We start from the raw sequence: 23,686 nt of genomic DNA, 5'->3' as shown, positions 1-23,686 counted from the left end.
CTTTGCTTTTTCTCATGCCATCAAAAAGTCTTCATCTCAGAACTGATTAGAACTATTTTAACATCCAAATTGAGATGCGTGTTAGGAGATACTTCCTTTTTATCATAGACTAGTTATTTCAGAAAGTGGAGTCACTTTTGGTATTTTGTGGGGGTAAGGGATCAACCACGGGGGTACTCACATTATTTTCTGAGGAGTCTTGGTTTTAGCTTGTTAATGGGAAGCTTAAGCGTTGAGATAGATATGTCTACAGTGAACATTCATTGGGTGAGTCACAAAAGCGGTTGCTATTCTCTCCAAGAGCTAGGAATACCTAATCATTCTAAGCCTCTTCATGAGTGGTAGAGGTAATTTTGGGGTGACCGTTAAATGCCTAGAACTGAAACGAGAGACTGTTTTACAGGGGGCAGGCAGAACTCCATGCTTCCACGGAGACTAAAGAAAAAGGGCCCAAAGGCTGGACCTGTGGAATCTTCGTCCCGCGTCCGAAGAGCTACTACATCGAGGACTGAGAGAATCTGGCCTGGAGGGGTGATCCCCTATGTCATTGGAGGAAATTTCACAGGTCAGTTGTTGTAAGAAAAGATGTAAACTTTGGTATAGTGCTGCAGTTGTAGCTTAGACTGAGCCAGGTAATGAGAAGCTGAACTTACTTTTCTTTCTTTCTTTCTTTCTTTCTTTCTTTCTTTCTTTCTTTCTTTCTTTCTTTCTTTCTTTCTTTCTTTCTTTCTTTCTTTCTTTCTTTCTTTGTAATTGGGGTTAAGTGACTTGATGAGAGGGTCTCATAGTTAGGAAGTGTCAAGTGTCTGAGGTAAAATTTGAATTCAGGTCCTCCTGACTTCAGGGCCAATGTTCTATGTATTGCATCATCCAGCTGCCCTTTGAGCATACTCTTGATAAGCTGAAAGATATTCTGACATCCATGGTGTAGGGTAGGGTACCATAATTTTCTAGGTAAACTTGGATGGGCAAAAAAATTACATCCTTATTTTCATCCATCTCTAACTGAAATTTAGCTTTTCCAAGGGACAGAATATTGGACTTGATATTAGGAAAACTTGAGTTTGAAATCTGCCTCAAACTTATTAACTATGTGTCCCTAGTCCAGGCCCTTAATCTTTCTCTGTCTCACTTTCATCATCTGAAAAATAGAAGTAATAATAACACTTATCTTACAGGGTAGTTGTGAAGATCAAATAAAGTAATATGGAAAACTTTTTGCAAAACTTAAAGTTTTTAATAAATGCTAGCTGTCATCATTATTATTACTTAAACACATTTTGAGAAAGGGTCCATAGGGTTCAGCAGACTGCAAAAAGTAGTTCATAACCCAGAGAACACTAACAATTTTTGGTCCAGTGAAAAGAATATTAGGTGGCAGTCTAAGATCTTGGTGTACATCTTCCCTGTCCATTCTTAGCTGTATAACTATGGACAATCCAGTTAGATTCCTTGAACCTTGAATTCCTGGAACTATTTTCTTCATCTATGAAATAATAATAGCAGTTGTACTACTTGCCTTATATTGAAAGACAAGTGCTTTGTCACTTTGAAAGAGCTATATAGATATGTGTTTAGAATTATCATTATTCTTCAAGTAGAATGTCCAGGAATCTAGGCGCCAGACTAGCTAACCAGTACAATAATACTTTTAAGTTCCTTGATTTGGCTGTTATTTTGATTAATACAGATTACAGCTTTACAGGAACCTAGAAGAATTGCCTTGACAAAAAGTCCTATTACCCTGAGACTGACCTGCTGATGTATTTCCTCAAACTCAGTGAAGTCAGTCCTCAGAGAACAGAGAGAATTCATCTTTGTCCTGTGTTTGAGATAGACCTGCCTGGACTTTGACTCCATTTCTGGAGCTTTAGGGTAATCTCCCCAGCGGAGAAGGATTTTAAGGAACTGAATGACCAAATCCTCGGTCATTTCTATAGAACATTGACTGTAGAAGGATCAAGGTAGATCTCCCTGATCTTTGATTCCACTTCTGGAGTTTTTAGGAATCCAGAGTCTTCTTCTCAATGAGTTGTCACTGAAGAATGATTTTAAGGAAGTGATTGACCAAATACTTGTTTATTTCTATAGAACATTGATTGTAGAAGAATCAAGATTAGAGATCATCTAGTCCATCCTATCCCCTTATTTTATCCATGAGAGAATCAAAGATGAAAGAGTGATTTGCTCAAGGTCACACAGATTGTAAGTAGTAAAGACAGGCAGGAGATAGTTTGAATTCTGGGGACTCCAAATTCAGCATTGTTTCCTCCTGCCCTGTGCTCCTCTGGATTGTTACCTTTTTGAGATTGCATACATTTGAACCCAGGTTCTCTGACTCCAAATGCAGCATTTATTTCACTGAAACCATGTCAAAAGTGAATTCCATTTCGAGTGATTAAAAAGAAGTGACTTCATATTTCTGAGTCTTAGTTTCTCATTTGAAAAATGTGATATATTTTTCTTCTGCAGATACACTGTCTCTTTGGAAATGGCCACAGGGATTTTGTTAGAGTGAGTGAATCCAACACTGGACTTTCAGGATACTTTTATATGTGAAGGAAGGAATAGCATTTACCAAGCACCTATTATGTGCCAGGCACTGTGCGAGTGCCTTACAGTATAATCTTATTTATCTCACAAATACTCTGGGATGTAGGTGCCATTATTACCCTTGTTTTACAATTGAATAAATTGAGGCGAATGGATTAGGTGACTTGGCCAAGGTTACACAGCTAGTAAGTGTCTGAGGAAGGAATTGAATTCAAGTCTTCCTGCATCCAGATCTGACTCCTTATCCACTGTTCCCCTTAGTTGCCTCATTTATTCTTTTCACTTTCCTCTCTGAGGTCACATAGATAGTTAGGAACCTAAGACAGGATTCAGAGTCTTTTAAGTCCATCAAAGGTTCTAACTAGTTATGGGTCTCCTACATTTAGGAGATCTTCATGTAAGGAAACAGTTCAAAAGTGGGATGAGCTGCTTAAATAATAAGTTTTCCCTTACTAAAAGTCTTTGCCTGAAGGTAGACAATGACTGTGGGAGAATATTTTAGAAGAGATTCTCGATCAGGTACAAATTAAACTAGAATGACCTCTGAGGCTTCTACCAACTCTAAGATTTAATGATTGTGAAAACTGTCCTTTGTGCCTACCATTTCAGCAGCTGAAGAACTTTTCTATTTCAAAATGTGTCTTGTCTCCACGGTTTTGACATTCAATTCAATTCAATAAACATTTATTAAACACCTACTATGTTCTAGGCATTGTGCTAAGTGCTGAGGATTCAGAAAGAGGCAAAAGACAGTCCTTGTTCTCAAGGAACTTACACTTTAGTATTAATTGAAAGTGACTAGAAAATAAACCCATTGGATTATGGATCTAGACCGGGAAGGAAAACGTAGAAGCCATCTAATCCTAGTCCTCTTCATTTACAAATAAGGAAACTGAGGTTCAGAGAAGTTAAGGTAATTAGTCCAAAGCTAGATTCGAACTCATGTATTCTGAAACTAAGTGAGCTTTCCACAGCATGCTCCCCTTCTTTTAGATTCCTTACCTTCAAAATGAAGGTAGACTAGAGCTTCTCTCTCAAAGACCTCTTGCAAGTCCATCATTCTACCATTCTTCATGCACTGTTTTCCCCCTCTATCAAATGAGATCAATAAGCCTGCTCACTCTTCCAGCTTGCCCTATTAATAAAATGGTACACCATTGGGATGTCTTTGGAAATAAGACCATCCATTGTCATCATCATTCCCATCCACCCCCACCACTCACAAGTATATAGAACTTCAAGGTATACTGAATGGTTTTGTCACAGTGACCTGTTCAGTATGGCAAATATTATTATTCCCATTTTGCAGATGAGGAAACTGAGGCTCAGAGAGCATAAAGGAGTGTTCTGTGATCTTACTGCCAATAAATGGCAAAGCCCAGACTTAAATTCTGTCTCTTGATTTCAGAGCTATTGATTCTCCACTAAATTACTTTTCCCACTAAACCATGTTATCACCATCCTCATTGAAACTTAAGAGCTAGCAGGGACCTTAGGGAGTTATTTGGAATCCTCCTGAGAGTGATGTAAAAAGAGTTTTGTTGAAAGGCGCTGGTTTTGTGTTTTAACTGTGCCTTTTCAGCATCTGGAGTGCTTTCCTGTCCCAGGAAGTGCCATGTCATCATGGCTATTAACCCATTCACACATATGGTGTTTGGGAACATTTTATGTTTTAGAGACTTCTTAGTGTCTCTCATCTAGGCCGACACTCCTCCCCAAATTAAAAGAAAACAAATAAATGAGCTAGAACTAAGAGTTTGTCCTATAAATTTATTTTTGTAACAATAAACTGAAATTGCAGTTTTCCAGTATTGAATAATAATATTAATATAAACTAGCACTTATATTTGGTTTGCAATATAGATTGGTATTTTAACTGTCTTTGGTTTACAAATATATCATTTGATATGATAATATCATGATATATGATGTAATGGTATGCATATTATGATATCATTGAATTTATATAGAGAAATTTTATAACATATGATATGTGATTTGATATAGTGATAATGTTATGAGTTAGCTGCGATATGTTATATATCACATTTTTCAAATGAGAAACTAAGACTCAGAAATATGAAGTCACTTCTTTTTAATCACATAACTAGTAAGTATCAGAGACAGGATTTGCACCAAGTCTGGCTCTTTATCCAGACTTCCATGCTGTCTTTCTGAATGGCCAATGCCAGTCACGCTTTGCTTTCCTTCTTTTGCACCTCCAAATCGTTCCCATTCATTCTCTAGAGCTGACCTCAGGATGATGTCAGTTAATACAAACAAAGCTTCCTTAGGTGTTCCATCATCTCTAACTGTGGAGCAGTTGCTGCCCTTTGAGAGATTTTTGTCCCAAATGTGTTTTTCCAGTTCGCTTAAAAGGAGCCTAATGAATAAACTGTAAGTCTGAGAAGCCACATTTAGTGAGCATGGGACCAGTTTTTCTTGGGTCGTTTCATGGCTTTTCAGTTTTGGAGTTCTCAGAAAAGCAAAGGAACCAGAAATAAAAGTGTTACTTTTTTGTGCAAGTGAAGTATTCAGTGCTTTTAGGGTTTTCCTTTAGATTTCTTCTTGGAAAAAAAAATCCCCTTATGCTTTTGTATAAAGTGGGGAGGAGAACCAAGTTAACCTTTTAGTCTCCTGACACTTGTAAGCACCAGTTACAGGGGGAGACATCTGTCCCATTCCCATGGTACCAGTATTGGGCAGACAACATGCTTCCTCTTCCCAGAATAAATTGGTACTAAGAAGGAGTGAGCCCCAACACATGACCCCAAGCCTGCCATCTCCGGGGGTCCTTTCCCTAAATGTCGCACTGATGGGACACTGTGGGCAGCTATCTGCAAGCATGTAGCCATGGGGACCTATGCCATACCGGCTGCCCAGGATCAGCGTCCAGGAAGTTCTTACTGACTTTGGCAAGGTCCCTGCCTCTGTTTCTATGCCCTCCCCTCAAAGGAATTTGTTTTAGATGCCCAAATCCTCAGGTACAGTAGAAGTCGGGGTAATATTTGAAACAATCTGTTGGAAATAGCATTTTTGCTAGCAGTGTAAGTTGAAAGGACATAGATCTCTTTGAAAACCTCCTTTCTCCCATCATTTTCATTAGTCACAGTGCTTCCACATATATTGGGGTAAGGCAAATTACTTAACCTCTTTAGGCCTGTTTTCTTGTCCTTAAAATGACAAGTCTCTAAAGTTTCTTCAAGCCCTGAAATTCTATCTGTTTGGGTAAGTCTATGACTGCTTAATCCATATAACCCTTATTTTATAGGTTTGTAAATTTGGAAACGCCAATCAATCAATTAATAAACATTTATTAAGTACCTACTATGTGTTAGGCATGAGTGCTAAGCCTAAAAAAAGGCAAAAGACAGTCCCTGACCTCAAAGAGCTTAACACCTGAATGGAGTCATGTTTAATTTTGAGCTAAGAATGTTGTTTTCACCCAGAGAGAGGCCTGTGGGAACTGAGTGTGAATCACAACACTTTTTTGTTATTTGCTTGTGTTTTATTTTCTTTCTCATTTTTTTCCTTTTTGATTTGATTTTTCTTGTGCAGCAAGATAATTGTATAAATATGGATTCATATATTGGATTTAACACATATTTTTACCATGTTTAACATATATTGGATTACTTGCTGTCTAGGGGAGTGGGTGGGGAAAAGGGGGGTTAAATTAGAACACAAGATTTTGTAAGGATTAATGTTGAAAAAATTATACATGCATATCTTTTGAAAATTAAAAAGCTTTAATAAAAGAAGAAGAATATTGTTTTCTATGGAGTAACAATGCCATATGGTGGCTCCTTGGGAAGTGGACTCAAGAATCATTTTAGGCAAGATTATACTTTTTTGTACCTGTAGAACAAAATAGAATGAACCAGAGACAGACATGTAAACAAGGTAACAAATGAATAAGTCTTGGTGTTCTCATCATTGTTTTAGGGAGCCAGCGGGCCATTTTTAAGCAGGCCATGAGGCACTGGGAGAAACACACCTGTGTGACCTTTATAGAGAGAACAGATGAGGAAAGTTTCATTGTGTTCAGTTACAGAACATGTGGGTAAGTAAGAGAAACCAAGAAATCTAGCTTCATTTTGATTATAGATGGATCACTTTAAATGAGAGAGCCAAGCAAAAATTCTTAATGAAGAACTTTTCATTTTATGAAAGTTTTTCTAGTTTTCTAGACATACTCTCAATTTTCAATGTCTTTTTTAAAATGAAGATTTAAACACAAAATTCTAGATGTTGTTTAGATGTTCAAAGAATTTCTTTCTATAATCTGAACATTCGAAGATTCAGTGATCCTAGATGAGAAGCAACCCAGTGAATCAGATCACCCATTGAGGGGTAACTTGTTCACTGGCTCTTCTGGAGGGGGATAAAATAAACATGTTGGGCATTCAATCTTTCCTGTCCCTGACAAATGTCATACAAGAGGCTGTATCTCTGCCTGCTAGATTTGGGGTATGTGTATATTTGAGGAATGGTAGGGAAGGAGGATTTGGTTGTGATAGTTCTTAAGGAAACGTGAAGAAAGACATACAAGTTGGAGAGAGGAGAAAACAATGTAGAGAGATTGTGGGCAGCTTGGAGCCCTTGAACTGCTTATTTCCAGCTTATGTCCTTAAATACATGGTTCACTGCCCTAACATCTACCAGTCTTCCCCCTGCCGCCCCCAAACCTAACCCAACAACAATCCAGCATCTCTGCAAGCAGGTGTTATAACTGCCAAACACCACTTCTAGCTCTGGTTTGGAGTTAATTCAACTCCATAAATGTCATAGATACTACTGGAAGATTCTCAAGTTGAAAGAGCAGCTTATGAATAAAGGAGATATATATAATATATATTTTATATATATATATATACACACTATAATGTATACTCATATGAATTATGTGCATGTGTTTATATGTAAAATAGATAATGTATATAAAATACTATATATTTGTAAAATATGTATATATTTTAGACAGAAAGTGACATTTCCTTATTGTTTTTGTCAATTATTGGTTGAATTCTGATATGCTTAATGTTGCTTTTGGTTGTTGCAGCTGGATGAAAGGGCTGACTGAAGGGTGTAGTCCCATTAGGAAAAACAACGGGATGAGGAAGGTGGTGATTCTTTATTCCAGAAGGGGATCAGTTTTCCTCCCCTTTCACCACTGTCTTCTCTATTCTCAATATCTCTAAGTACTCTCTGGGACTTGCACCCTTTTTCCTTCTCCATGACCTGGATTTATGTTTCCTCATTGTTTCAGATGTTGTTCCTACGTTGGCCGCCGAGGTGGAGGCCCCCAGGCCATATCTATTGGAAAGAACTGTGATAAGTTTGGTATCGTAGCTCATGAACTTGGCCATGTAGTTGGGTTCTGGCATGAACATACTCGGCCTGACCGAGACCAGCATGTAACTATAATCAGAGAAAATATCCAGCAAGGTAAGGAAACCTTGCTTTCAAACGCTATCTGTTAAGTAGGAAGTGCCTGTGTTAACCAAGAAAATTAAGTGGGGAGATTTAACAAAGCCAGGAGGAATTCACCCTAATTCTGGAGATCGCTGACTGTAGAAATGGTGAGACGTGCAGTGGGAGAGAAAGGTGGAGACAGAGAGAGAAATACTTTTCTCTTTACCTCCAACATCCTCTTGGGGCCTTGAGGACACTCAGCCAGTGGCCCTTTCCACAAGTTATGTCCCAATTGTGTAAGTTGTTACTAAAGAGAAGATAACTTTCTCTCTTTTAAGGGACAATGGATTTGCCTAAAGAAGCATCTCTCAGTTCTCAAGATGATGGATTTGTGTTTCATTACTAGTTGTATTTCAAAGTTTGGACCTCATCCAAGAAATCTGTTTGTATAATGATCCTATTTCTGGTTTCAACAGTATATCTTTAAGAATCTGACATGTATGTAAATCATCTTTTTTTTCTGGATCCAGACTTGTGATTCCTTCACATAGAGATCTCTAGATGAGGAAATTCATTCAAACTATGCAGATTAGTAATTTATCTTCAAGTTATGGTTTTAGATTTCCCCAGGGCAAGGAGAGATAAAATTATTGGTCCAGAGTCACACAGCCAATATGTGTTGCAGGCTATGTTTAATCCAGGTTAGTCTGACTCCAAGACTGTCCAGTATTCACTACACTGAACTGCCTTTTAGCTAAAACACCTTTATATGCAATTGTAGTCTATAAAGGAGGAACAGATTAAGTATTTCCAAGACGGCTTTGTCTGAATGGCCAAGATAGAGAAGGTTATACATCTAAGTAATGGAGAAATATATCAATTCAGCTTACATTTTTTTCCTATGGGAAATGTTTCTTTGAATATATGGTGGCTAAAGGAATATAATATGACAGTATATATGTATATATTGAATATAATCTATGATGGCATCATTTCTATGAAAAAATATTCTGTTCAATAAATTTGCAACTCTCCAGGAGTTAGATTTATCCTTTCATGGATTTTTCTCTTGCTCTTCCATTTGTATGATTGATGTCTTTTTCTTTATATGCTATTCAGGCTAAGCTGATTAAACCCAATCAGTCTCATCATTTTTCAGCTGAAGAATTTGGAGTGATCTTGAGAGAGGAGCAAGATGGAAGAATCTATGCTTTTCTTTCCAGTTTAAAATCTCAGATTTATTTAAAAACACACACACACACACACACACACACACACACACAACTTGGGTGTATGGTGTGGACTTAACATGAACCAGGAAGATACTTTTTCTGCCCAATTTTCTCCCTCCTCTCTCCCTCTTTAATGACATTTTTGCTTTACCCATGGACCTTAACGGTTTGTGTTATGTCTCAGGTCAGGAATACAACTTCCTAAAAATGGAAGCTGGGGAAGTGAATTCGCTGGGAGAGACGTACGACTTTGACAGTATCATGCACTATGCCCGGAACACGTTCTCAAGGTTGGAAGCTAAGGTTCTGACTGCTCAGTTCTTTATTGTGCCTCTGGCAGGCTGGGTTAGGCTTCTTAGTGATTTCCCAAGGGGGGTGGGTATCAGAGAGTACAGGTGCCTCTGTCCTTGATGCTCAGCACCCTCCAGCTTGCAGTGAAATATAATCTAATCAGGAGTCTGCTAATAAGATTTAACCCCATTGTGAAAGCCACTGTTCCATCATCGCCTAATGTCACAACTAGCAAACCGGAAAATGGAAATTATCAAGAGCTTCTGTTTAAAATTCCCAATGAGTGAGTGGGGGGTAGGGGAAGAAGCTTTGAAGGAGTGTCCTTGATTTTAACCAGGGCAGCAGTTAACAGCCCTGCTGGAGAAATTGTTTCAGAATTAAAAGAATTTCAAAGCCAGCTAAGAGGGATCTTCAAGGCCATAGGATCAAAGATTTAAAGCACCTTAGAGGTCATCTAGAACCTCTCTATTTTATGGATGAAGAGACAGAAGCTCAGAGAGAGATGAAATGATTTGCTCTACATCCCCTGGCTAAGAAGTGCCAGAGCTAGGAACTGAATCCAGACCCTCTGACTCTTTTTTATAGCAAACATATCCATCTAGTATCAGGGGTCCTCAAACTATGACCCGTGTGCCAGATGCAGCAGCTGAGGACGTTTATCCCCCTCACCCAGGGCTATGAAGTTTCTTTATTAAAGGCCCACAAAACAAAGTTTTTGTTTTTACTATAGTCCGGCCCTCCAACAGTCTGAGGGACAGTAAACTGGCCCCTTATTTAAAAAGTTTGAGGACCTCTGATCTAGTTCATAGTCCTCATTTTACAGATGATAAGACTGAGGCTCAGAGAAATAACATGACTTGGCCAAGGTCACACAGTAGCAGACCTGGGAGTAGAACCCACATTTCATTGACTTGCTTTTAGCTACAAGGTCCTGGCCCTCAGATATATCAGAGCTTCTTATGTCTTTGATAAGAGCCTGAAAGGAACCAAAGAAGAAAGTCATCCTTCTCTTAGACCCTCTTTTCAATTTCTACCTTTTCTTGGAATTTATATAAGAGGAACAATACTTGAAAAATTGCATTATGTCCCACATCCTCCATTAGAATGTAAGATCCTTTACATGTATTTGGAAAAATAAAATAGTATTTTAAAAAAGACTGTATGTAAGGTCCTTGCCAGTAGGGATTGTTTCTTTATAATTGCATCCTAGCACAGAGCAGTTCTTAATAAATGTCTGCTAGTTGATTGATTCTGCTAGGCAGGGGTATTGAGGCCATTGTGGTGATGCTGGGGGTTAGTGAGTGGAATATAACAGGGAATTACTATAGTACAAGGTAGACGGTGAGAAGTGTTTCCGAAAGATTTAGATAAGGTGCTATTTTTAAAAACAGTTTGAGTAGAAAAGCGTAACTTTTAGTAGGGTTGAGTGAGGTATTAGGGAGAGCTCCAGACTCTCCCATTAATATTATTAAAAAATGGACAATTTCAACAATTTTTTAAAAACAATGAATGAAGTGAGCAGAAGCAGGGGAACAATTTATATGAGAATGATGGTGTAAAGTTCAACAATTTTGAAAGCTCTAAGAACTGTGACCAATACAATGACTTTTCATTATCCCAGAAGACAGACAATAAAATAGATTTTCCCCTTTCTAACTGAGAAGTGATAGGTGTAAGGTGCAGAAATACATACAAATATGTAGTTGTTCTGTCATTTTTAGTCATGTCTGACTCTTTTGACCCGATTTGGGATTTTTTTGGCAAAGATACCCAAGTTGTTTGCCATTTCCTTCTCCAGCTCATTTTACACATAAAGAAACTGAAGGCCATCATGTCTAGCTCCCTCATTTTACTAATGAGGAAACAGAAACCCAATAATTTCCTTAAGCTCTTGAAGATAGGCAAGTGCCTGAGGTGGACCTTGTGTGTGTAGGAGAGATGGGGATCTATGGTTAAATGACTTGTCCAGGATCATACAGCTAGGAAGTATCTGAAATTAGATTTGAACTCAGGAAGATGAGAATTCCTGAGTCTAGGCTTAGCATTGTCCACTTTGCTCCTAACTGGTCTTTTATATAGTATATAAGTGTAAATATATGTACATATATGTATGTATATGCATTTATATACACACATTTGTGTATATGTATAGAGACATACATACATATCTATCTATCTATCTCTCTAGACATATATTTGCATACATCTAATGAGGAGTTTTGTCTTGCTTAATTGTGCATATTTTCTATAAAGAATATAAAAAATTTTTTTTCTTCCCGATGGATGGGAAGTGGAAGAGGAAATAGATTTCTCTTAATTAAAAAGCAATTAAAATAGGCATATATGGTGTCACAGATGTAGAATATTGTTTATCCTTTTGAGTGAGATCACTATATTATTAATTTTGCTTAAATTGTTTTACTTTATTCCAAAGGACCTCTCATAGAGAGGGAGCAAATTTACATTTGCTCTGTAAATGTTTGTGATGTAAAAACAAAACATATCAAAAAACCTTTTTTTTTTTTTTTTTTAATGAAGGAAGCCTTGGGCCTCAGTTTTTTTTCTTTTACAAAATGAAAGTTGCATCAAATGATTTCTAAAGTTCTTTCCAGCTGTGTGAGTCAGTTCTCTGTGAAGCAGAGACAATGAGAGTTTTAAGTTCCATGGGGAGACTGAAGCTGGGGGCCAGTATAAAGATCTCGCATGCTTGATCTCCAGGCCGGTTTGCCTCTGGGCCGTAGGGTCAGACAGGCTGTGTTTAGTACTGGGGACTGAAATGACCCATGGATTTTGGAAATAATACAGGAGGCAGGCTTCTTATTGGATCTGGCTTCATCACATCTGATCCCAATTTAGAGTTAGGAATCAACAAGCCGAAACTTGCCTCAGCATGGGATGAGTTCACTACCAAGGGAGGACCATAAACGTTAGGCCTGGAAGGGGACCTCAGAGATCAATTATCCACCACTGCCCCTTTTTGCAGATGAAGAAACTGAGCCACAGAGACATGAAGTGACTGGCTCAAGATCAAGTGGAGGCTTAGTAGCAGAGCTGGGGTGTAGCTCAGGTATTCTGTCTGGGAGTCCAGGACATTTAAAATTACACAACTGCTCCTTGGGCGTTACTGGGAATTACTGATCCGACCCCCTGTGAAATGGTGGTTATTAGAATAGGCATGGGGAGGAATGGAATTCAAGTATGCAATAGATTTCATTTAGTATTAAAGCCCTGGGATACAGGGTGATTGTATTCTGTGATGAGCAAATGTTGAATAGATCCTGGGAACTGAAGTGCCTTCTGAGTGCCTCAAATCAAGGCTAAAGCAAAGCGGCGGGTTTCTTTTCAGAGTTCCCTGCCCCTTTCAGGCTTCTGCAGGCTTACAAAAATGTACCCAGCAGTTGAGCACATCTGAAAGGGACCTCCAAGGCCATCTTGTCTAGCTCCCTCATTTTACTGATGAGGAAACAGAGACCCAGTAATTTGCTTAAGCTCATAAAGATAGTAAAGTGTATAGGACAGATAGAGATCTATGGTGGAAAAATATAAGCCTTGCAATTAGAAGGTCGGGGTTCATATCTCAGCTTCTCATTAACCGAGTGAGGGTGAAAGTCAGTGTGACAGAATAAAAAGAATGATGAATTTAGAGTCAATTTTGACTCCAAATGAATGATGAATTTCTGGTTTTTTAGCCCCAGCAGATTATAAGGGCCCTTTGTTAAGGTGTTGACATTTAGTATATATGAACTTAGGTAAGATAATCTTTGAGAGTGCAAGATGAGGGAATCAAACTCTTAAAATCCTTTCAATCTAGGATCACTAAATCACTAAATCTAAATCCAGGATCACTAAATCACTAAATCCAAATCTGGGACCACTAAATCACTAAATCTAAACCTAGGATCAATCTAAATCTAGGACCACTAAACCTAAATCCAGGATCAGTAAATCACTAAGCCTCCTTGGCTTTATTACCTCATTCCTAAAATGGGCATTTCTTTAACATGCACCTTATCTGTAAAATGGGAATAATACTTTTTTTTTTTACTGCATGGTTCATAGAGTTGCGGGACTCAGGGAAACTCTATACAGATGTTGGCTAATCTTCGTGGATCTTATTATGCTATGCATACTTATATATGTTTTTATACACTCCTAGCTGGTAGATATTATCATTTTTTGCATATATAGTGCCTAGAATATGTTTGGCACATAGCTGGGGCTTCATAAATGTTTGCCCATTATCTGATTATGTAAAATAAGTGACCCTGGGTTCCTAAAAAGCTATCCCAGCAGAGGGCAAAGCCTAAGCTTAGTCATGTCCTGCCAGATTAAAAAGCCTTCCAGCAGAGGCCCAAGAATGGACAGTGTGTCTGCCCTCCAAAGACCAGCCTTCCTCCACTCAGAGACTCCCCGTTCCAAGCGCTGACATCAGGTGATGAATTTTTTTGGCCCCAGCAGCTTATGAAGGCCATCTGTTAAAGCACTGAACTGTGGTGTTCTGCATCAGTGGAGGGAGCACCTCTGTGATGAAACCATGGAGCCTTGGAATATTGAATAGATATTTCAGTTTGATTTTTAGCACCTTCAGCGGCTTTGCTAGATGGGTTTTAAATGACCTTGTTTAGTGGTACTCCTACTACATTTCATAATTAGGGTGTTTGTAGCAGTGAAGGCTCTTCCTTTATATTCAGCAAAAATGTCTCTGACTTTATCCCGTGCTATAGCCCTGGTGATACACTCATTGTATGATTGGAGCCTCTTGTAACCCCTTGAGAACAGGATTTTTTCCAGTCGGGAAGGAGCTTTGGGGTACCTTTGGGACTTGAGCAGACAGTTCTCTGCCATAAAGATTCTTTTGAAGAACTCTAATTCAAGCATTTATTTCTTGAGGCGTCTGCCAAACTTTTTGTGAGTTGATTGTCAGACACACAAAGAAGAGTAAATTATGACACTAATTTACTCTGGAGATACCTTGAATTATGCTTGTCAGGACCCAGAGCTGTTCAGATTGCTCAGAAAGTGATGAGAGGGTTTTCTCCTAGATCAGCCATCTATGGCTGATGTGACCTGTGCCATTCTTACACTCAAAATCTCAAATTGTGAATTAGTAAACATATATTAAGCATCTGTTTTGTGCCAAGCTCTGTGATAAGGACTGGGGATTTTTTTTTTTAAAAGCATATTTTACTGATATAACCTTTGAAAAGCTAAGGTTGATTAACTTTATGGCACAATGGGGCATTAGAGAATTTTAGGAAAGGACAGATCCAAAAACTCATTAAAATGAGGGCCATAATTGGAAAATTTTAAAGGGCCTGCTCCAAGGGCCCAGAGCCTAATAGGGAAGGCAACATTCCAGCAATCATGTACAAACAAGCTACCTATAATAATCAACAGAGAGAAGGTGCTAGAATTGAGAAGAAATAGAAAAAGCTTCCTGTAGGAGGTGGGATTTTAGCTGGGACCTGAAGGAAATCAGAAATTGTCTTAAGAAAATCAGAAATTGTCTTTAGTCAACCATTCAGTGGATATCTATTGAAACTAAAGCACTATGCTGTGGATTGAGGGAAATATGAAAAAGTTTTTGTAATGTTATAGAAAGCCTTCTTGTTTGGTTATAGATTGCACTAGAAGGCTTCGGAGGTTTAAAGATCTGGTCTTTTGTCCCCACAAGGATTATGGAAATGAAAGGGAGGAGATAAGACAGATATAGTCATTATAAATATAAATGCTGAAGGAGTGATGGGAAGCAGGGAGGTGACACAGTGGTCAGGATTGTACTTTGGGTCAGGAAGACCTGAATTTGAATTCTGCCACACACAATAATTGTGTGCTCCTGAGCAAGTCATTCTTTGTGCCTCAGTTTCCTTTTCTATAAAAATGGGGATAATAATAGCGTCTAACTCACAGGAAATTGTGAGAACCAAATAAGCTGACATGTAAAACACTTTGTAAACCTAACACTATATATATATATATATATATATATATATATATATATATATATACACACACATATATATATAGTTAGGTATATATATATATATATATATTTTATTAGCAGTAGTAATAGTAGCAAAGACAAATAATGTAAGATCCTTCAGAATAGAGACTTTTTCATTTTTATCTTTGTATCATCAGGAATCAACACAGTGTCTGGAAGAGAGTAGCTACTTAATAAATATTTCTTGATTTATTGATTGCCATAACTGCTCATAGGAAATCACTTTTACTTGAAGAAGCCAGAGGGAACTCTATGGAGGAGATGGGACTTTGAATCATAGGATCTCAGCAACTAACTAGTAGAATGAAGTCATGAAAATCTGAGTTCAGATCTAGCCTCAGATACTTTTTGGGTGACTCTGGGCAAGTCACTTGGACATGCTCAGTCTTAGTTCCTGCATCTGTAAAATATGGATAATAGCAGCACCTACCCCTTGGGGTTGTCATGGGATAATATATATGAAGCTCTTAGCAAAATACTATTGAATGGTTGTTATCATTATTATTATAAAATTTTAGATTTAAAAGGGACATTAAGAGATTTTCCAATTTAGCAGTTGTCTTTGGCCATGTGAGTTCAAGCCATCACTCTTACATATATATATATATATATAATATATATATATATATATATAATATAAAAATTACTTTATATTATGTATAAAAGACCTAGTCTTGGGCACTGGAAGTTCCAGGAAGGATCAAGATGATATTTTTTGCCCAAAGATGTTTACCATGTGGTAGAGAAATCACAAGACAAGTATCCACTCAAAAACTTTACTGCACAAAATATGATATAACAATTGTTTCAAGAGATATGAGACAACTACAGTAGAAATTTGAGGAAAGAAGACCCCAGTTTTTTTTTTTTTTGAAGGAAGGATGGTGCTGGTAGGAACTTGGCATTTAAGGAAAGGTTTGATGGGGTCTGAGGAACTTTAAAATTTTCCAATTATGGCCCTCATTTAATGAGTTTTTGGTTCTGCCCTTTACTAAAATCCTCTAATGCCCCATTGTGGCATAAAGTTAATCAACCCTGGCTTTGCAAAGGTTATATCAGTGAAATGCAAACTCTCACTGGTCCTAGGAGCTGGAGACATCTCATGTAGGAGACTGAGGAAAAATAATACTAGCCAGCATTTTTGTCTTCCTTTATGGTATGTGTAACCCTTTATGTTTATTATCTTAGCTGATTCTGTCATCAGCCTCTTATCTGAAGACCAGCCTCGCCAAGTTAGGAGACACTCATTACCAGACATAGCTGCTGAATTTTTTCAGTCACAGCAACTCATGAAGACTATTTACTTTAGACATAGAGGAAGTGCAGTCTTTGTTAGTGAAGGGAATACCAAGCTGATTCAGTTTCTTTCGATACAGAGTTTTCAGTTTTGTCCAGTTGCAGTCCAGACCTGATTTTAGTCTTCTTTTCCTGGGTCTGTCCCAGTAGAGCTTAGGGTCTGTCCCTGAACTGCCGCACTTTAACCAATTCCACAATAAAACAGGTTGGTGGTTCTATCACATCCGACCCTTTGTGCCCCATTGGGAGTTTTCTTGGCAGTGGTCTGCCATTATCTTCTCCAGTGGATCTAGTTCATCGGGCACCCCGAGATAAGGTGACTTGCCCAGGATGGTACAGCTAGGAAGTGTCTGAGGCCAGATTTGAAATCAGCTCTTCCCGACTCCAATCTCAGCCCTCTGTCCACTGAACCACCAGTTGTCTCAATAAAACAGGACTTGCTCTTTTCCTTGCCTGCCTTAGTGTTGCTCTGACTCCAGGGCTTCTGAGTGGTTAGCATTGTTGGGGTGGGCTTCTACATGAAACAACAAAACATAAGGAGAAATAGAAAGAAAGGAAGGGGCTAGGTTGTGAGCCAATTTGAGAATTTTAGATTTGCTCCTAATAGGAGGGAGGGATCTCAGTAGTAGGAAGGGACCTCCGAAGCCTTCTAGTGCAATCTTTAACCAACCAAGAAGGCTTTCTATAACATTATAAGCAAAGATCATTTATTCTCCGTTTGGAAACCTACAGTGAGAGTGAACCCCCAAAGTGTCCTACTCTACTGCCCATCCCAGGGCATTTATCATTGTTAGAAAGTTTCCCTTAACATTGAGCCCAAATTTCTTTCTCTGCAACTTCCACCTATTATTCTTTATTCTGCCCCCTTGGACCAAACAATAAATCTAGCACTTTTTCCATACAATGATCCTTCCTAGGCTGGAAAATGGCTGGAATCCTGTTGCTTTGCCCTTTCTATTCCAGACTCTCAAGTTTTCTCTTCTACATTCCCAGTTTCTACGTGGAATGGTCCCCAGTCCCCTTGCCATCTTGGTTTTCCTCATCTGGTTGTCTTCCAGAAAATGATCTTGGGGACTGAGCACATTAATTCCAGCATGGTCTGATTGATGGAATTGGGACTGTGCTCATTCAGATCATTAGACTTCTCAACACTAGCTACAACACTATTAGCATAGTGTAATATGAGATGTAGTGAATTAAGAACTGGTTTTAGAATCAGGAAGACCCAGAATTCCTTTCTGACCCTCACACACCTGGCAAGTCACATACTCTCTTAGAATTCCAGGTGATTCTCTGATCTATTAACAATCAGTCAATCGGCATTTATTATAGTGCTTAAGCTCTTTGTGCCAGACACAAGGCATATAAGAGCAAAGAATGAAAAATTCTTTCCAACAAAGAGCTTACATTCCACTGGGGAAATAACAAATACATTTAATACTTAAATTTGTATAAAATAAATACAAATTGAACAAATACAAAAATAGGTACAAAATAGGTAAATATGAAGTAGTTTGAAAGAGAGGCTATCAACTATTTCTAGCATGTGTGAAGGCATGGAGTTGAAAGGTGGAGCTTCATGTGTGTGAGGAACAGAAAGAAGGCTTATTTGGCTGGATCGTGAGAGTGCAGGAGACTGGGAGGTCAAATATGTACTGAAAGAAAATTTCTTTTGGCATTAGTGGTAGCCTGGAGTGATGAGAGATTTGAGACTTGAGGCAGGGAGATTACATAGGAGGCTTTTGCAATAATCTAGGTGAGAGGTGATGATTATGTCAACTAGAGTGAAATTGTGTGAATGGAGAAAAGGAGTAAGATGTGAGATGAAATATGTTGTAAAGATAGAAATGGCAATTGATTAAATATAATGCAGTTGAGATTGTGGACTTGGGAGACTGGAAAGATGGTAGTATCTTTAATAAATATAGTGAAGTTTAGAAGATAATATATGAGTTAATAAATAATCATATAAATGATTTAATAATAATGAGATAATAATATGAGATTATAATGGGTTAAGTTTTGGGCCTATTGAGTTTGAGATGTCTCTGAGCTATCAAATCTGAAATGTTTATTAGGCAATTGGTGATGAAAGTCTAAAACTCAGGGAAGAACCTAAAGATGGAAATATGTCTGAGTCATAGTTAAAATCATGGGAGCTGATGGAAATTGCCACAACAATGAATAGAGAGAGAGAAAAGGAAAGAACCTAGGACAGGAAACAACTAACTTAGGATCAGTGATAAATAATAAACCAGCAAAGAGACAGCAGTCAAATAATAAACCAGCAAAGGAGCAGTCATACACATAGAAGGAGAGCTGGAGAAAAATATCACAAAAACCCAATGGGGAGAGTATCCAGGAGGAGAGTGTGGTTAGTAATGTGCAATGTAGCTGATAGTTCAGGAAAAATGAGGACTGAGAAAAGACCATCAGATTTGGCAATTAAGGTATTGTTGGTAACTTTGGAAAGAGCATTTCAATTGAATGATAAGATCATAAGACAGATCACAAAGGGTTGAGAAATATGTAAGAGCACAATTAGTAGAGACAGTGAATCTCAACTTTTTTTCCCAAGGAGATTCACTGAGAAAAGTGGTAGAGATGTTGGATAACAACTTGAAGGGATGGTAGGGCCTTTCAAAGACTTTTTGAGGATGGGAAAACTTGAGCATATGTGAAGGCAATTGGTAAAAAAACAAAACAAAACAAAACAAAAAACAAAAAACCATAGATTGGGAGAGATGAAGATATGAAGTGGGGCAGGGAATGATTTGAGGATGTATTCTATTGGATAGTATCCTAGGGAATAATAGGATCAAGTCAACAAGTGGAGAAAATGAGGAAAGTCATTTTTTAAAAAATTATAAACTAGGGGAAAAAAGGGTGAGAATGGGCAAGAATGTTAGAGGGTCTGGAGATAAAAAGAATGGGAAAAAAAGTTGCTCACATCAAATAACCTCAGTTTTCTCACTAAAGTAAGAGGCAAGATGATCAACTGAAAAGATATTGAACTGGGCTAATATGAGAGGCTTGAGAGATTTGGAATAGTCTCTGTGGGGAGGAAGATAGGAAATCAATTAGGGAAAACAAAGACTGCCTTGCTATAGTGAGGGACCAATTGAGGTTAGATAGTGTGAATTTATAATTATCCAATGAACACAACTGAGAATTCCTTTGGTAATGTTCATTGGCTGGTGAGTACTAAAATATGCTAAAAATAATCAAGGGCTGAAGTTTGGTGGAAGATAGGTAAACTGGGATAGGACAAAGGGGCAAGAGATTCAAGAACAAGGCTCAGTATAGAGTTAGAATGGCCAAAAATTAGGTTGAGATTGGAGAGAAAAAAGAGTGCAATTAATGTATGAGTAAGCATTTAAGCGGTGGAGAAATTGAAGATCTTTGATGGTAAAGGAAAGGATTAGAAGTCGTGTGCATTTTCATACAAACCATATTTAGCTCTACCTCCCACATTCTTTTCATTGTGAAATCAATTTTTTAAACTTTACGTTGATTGCTATTGAATTTAATCTTAAGTGATTTGCTCCATTGCTCTAGAATGATGGGATTTGGGAGGGAAGGAGAAAGGGAAAATGCTAACTCTGTTAGCTAATATATTAGTTATATTTCTCCTCTCAAATTCATATCACTTTCATATCTGACAAGTATGCCATCTTTATCCAAGTCAGAAATGATGAATAATATAAGATTAAGGACAGATTCTTAGAGTACTAATAGCTATCATAATAATAATATAGCATTTTTATTTAGTGCTTTTACGTAATACAGTTATATTAGTGCTGCAACATTGCAAAGCACTTTTAAAATATCTCATTTTATCCTCACAACCACTCTGAGAGGTAATTATCTCTATTTTATAAGTAAAGAAATTGAGAGCTTTAGTGGCTTGTCTAGGATCACATAGCTAATATCTGGGACCAAATTTGAATTCAGGTGTTCTCTATTCAGTGCATCACCTGGCTATATTGATATTGCCCTCCAAGCTGACATACATCCTTCAATGACAACTCTTTCAACTAGATAATTATTGTGCTATTATTGACTGGCAATTATCTCTTAATCTTGCCTCAAGAATAGTATAAGAGATTTCATCAAATGCCATTGGTTTAGAGATTGACGTCTGGAACCACACAAATGAGTTCTGTGCTTCTTCCACTGACAGGCTTTGAAATATCTGAAGTGTTCTCCCCTGTCCCAAGGTGAACATCCTCAAATTAATTTAACTATTCCTTATATGCTATGTTTTTTGAACTCCTCATCATCCTGTTCTCTCTTCTCTGGACATACTCAATTTGGCTAATATCTTTACTAAACTAAACTAAAATTCAGCAGGAACTGAATACAATATCAGATGTGGTCTGACTAGATAGATAATAGTTGGATTGTTTCTCCCTCTTAGAGATATTCTGTTCCTTTTAATGCAGTCTTGAGTTTAGATAGGCTTTCTTTCTTTCTTTCTTTCTTTTTTTTTGACAACACAGTAGATTTATTTTGAATTCTTGGTCCACTAAGATCCCCAGAACTTTTTCATGTGAACTTTTGTTTAACCTCTCTTTCCTCACCTTGTTTTTGTGTAGTTGATTTTTAAGACCCAATATTCACTTCCTCTTCATTTTTCTCATGAGAATATTATGATCACCATTCTCTGTCTAAACTTATACAAATCCTAGCTCTAAAATTAGATGATTGATTTCTCCAAATCCTGTTATTTAATAACTAACATTTATATAGCATCTTTTTTTTCTTTCAAAAGTAGATTGTTATTTGACTAAAGTGGAAATATGTTTTGCATGACTTCATGTGTGTAATGGGTATCACATTTCTTGCCTTTTCAACAGATGGGGGAGGGAACAGAAGGAAGAAGAGAATTTGGAAGTGAAAAAAATGGGAAAAAGTAGATTGTTATTGATATAATTCTTCTTGTATTTCTTCTCTCTCCCCTTCCTCTTTTAAAACAAACATATTTTTAAAAGAATTAAGAAGACCCATGTAGCATTTTAAAATTTTTAAATGTATATTGCAAATAATAAACTGCAAGTATAAATAATGTATATAAGCAATTTTCCCCTGGAAAGGGTTTGCAAATCTTAAAATGTTACAAACATTTCAATCATTATCACCATCATTGTTTGATCTCCCTCATCACTTACAACTAGATTCATGGTACTATTAGGTGAATTTAAACTCATACTTTTTAATCCCTCCACTGATGCTCCTCATTATACAAGAAAAAGCCAAGTGTTAACATTAATTCAGCTCAAAAGATATTTAATTAAGTATAATATCAAGGGAAAATCCCCTGTAACATAAGGGCGCCTTCATTCACATATTCCTGGCCAGCAATGAGAGAGAGCCCATTCTCCAAATACTTATGCTCCTAGGCCTTCCTTACGGCCTTTACATCTCTTATGGCTCTGCCTGAGCTTCTGGTGGTCCTTTGGAAGTGACACAGGGCTGGCAGCAGAGGACCTAATTTCTTGGACTTACTACCTTTGTGATCTTGGGGTATCCTTATTCATTTATCCTTCCCGGCTTCAATTCTCTCATCTGTAAATGAGGAGGCTGTGCTAGATGGTCTTGAAGGTCCCTTCAGGGTTTAGAACTAGAGCTCTACTCATGACCTTGTAAATCTGCTCTGCTTTATGGCATGATCTTCCTCGGTGATGGTTTTTCCGACAAAACAATGGGTGTGAACTCTGAGTTTCTTATATAAGGGAAAGCTGTTTTGGGATAAGGATGTGGAAGTGGGTTAGAACAGCCAGCGGGTCCCCATCATCAGTGAGACTGTTTACCCTCCGGAGCACAGAGGGCGAGGCTGGAGCAGTTTCATTGTCAGCCCTTCCCATCCCAGGGACCGGAGATGCACTCGGGTAATTGTGGCTAACGTTCCCCGGAGCAGGAACATCACTACTCCGATACGTGTCTTCTGTGTCAGTCAGCCCGTGGACGAGCGTTTCTGCAGCGACAGTCCCCATGCTCCTCCTGATGCCTCTGAGGGACTTGAGGCGCTGGGGCACAAAGTCTATAAAACGCCCACTCTTAAGCCTTTAATGACTCACTGAAATACTCAGTTTACATCAATATAGAGGCACTTAGACCATCAGGCCTGCAGAAGATTTGACAAACTTGGCAGGGCTGTTTTCCCACTGGAAAGTGAGCTGGCAGCTGATAAACTGGAATGTTAAAGCATAAGCACATGGGTGAATGAAACCTCTTTAGTCATGGGGGGAGGAGCTCCCCGGGGAGCCTTAGGGTGGGTAGGAATGTTGATGGGATTGCAGGGAAGGGAAGGGGGACTGGAACTCTGAGCTCAGAGGGCTTCATGGACTTGCTTCAAATATATATTTTTAAATTTTCTTCCCTATAGAGGAGTTTTCCTTGACACAATCCTCCCCCGCCGGGATGACAATGGTGTTCGACCAACCATTGGCCAACGAGTTCGGCTCAGCCAGGGAGACATAGCCCAGGCCAGGAAGCTGTACAAGTGCCCAGGTAATCGCAGTGGTTTCCGATGATTCCCATTCAATCTACCCGGATGGGGATGTATCAAAGCTCATTTCCCTTTGGTGAAAAAACTTGGAAATCCTGGAGAGAGCTCCAGGACACTGTAAGTCCATGGCTTTGTAGCAACTCAACTGCTCTCCGATGGTTTTGGGTCTCTTGATTTTGCTTCCATTTGCTTCCATTTATCATTTCAAAAAGCACCATAGCAGGTGTTTCCACAGATACTGTGTGAGATGCTACTGAGGTTCCATGTAATAACACGGATAATCCCTGACATTTTGGTACTGTTAGCTTGCACGTGTCTAGTTATAACCTTTGGAAAGTGAATTTGGACCCCTAGGTTTTTTGAAGGATGGCCCGCCCTATTACC

General features: G+C 38.3%; 1 protein-coding gene across 1 annotated transcript in view; it reads left to right on the top strand.

The window, feature by feature from the left end:
• The window catches only part of TLL2 (tolloid like 2), a 123,181-nt gene that overhangs the window by 40,295 nt on the left and 59,200 nt on the right, over window positions 1-23,686 (top strand). The window contains exons 4-8 of the mRNA XM_051973821.1: window positions 404-565; window positions 6,499-6,616; window positions 7,823-8,001; window positions 9,385-9,490; window positions 23,180-23,304. Of these exons, the coding sequence (XP_051829781.1) occupies window positions 404-565; window positions 6,499-6,616; window positions 7,823-8,001; window positions 9,385-9,490; window positions 23,180-23,304 (690 nt within the window). The remainder of the gene's footprint in view (window positions 1-403; window positions 566-6,498; window positions 6,617-7,822; window positions 8,002-9,384; window positions 9,491-23,179; window positions 23,305-23,686) is intronic.

The sequence above is a fragment of the Antechinus flavipes genome, chromosome 2 (assembly GCF_016432865.1).
Source record: "Antechinus flavipes isolate AdamAnt ecotype Samford, QLD, Australia chromosome 2, AdamAnt_v2, whole genome shotgun sequence".
NCBI lineage: Eukaryota > Metazoa > Chordata > Mammalia > Dasyuromorphia > Dasyuridae > Antechinus > Antechinus flavipes.
Note: the sequence above shows the minus strand (reverse complement) of the source record. Positions and strands in the feature narration are given on the sequence as shown.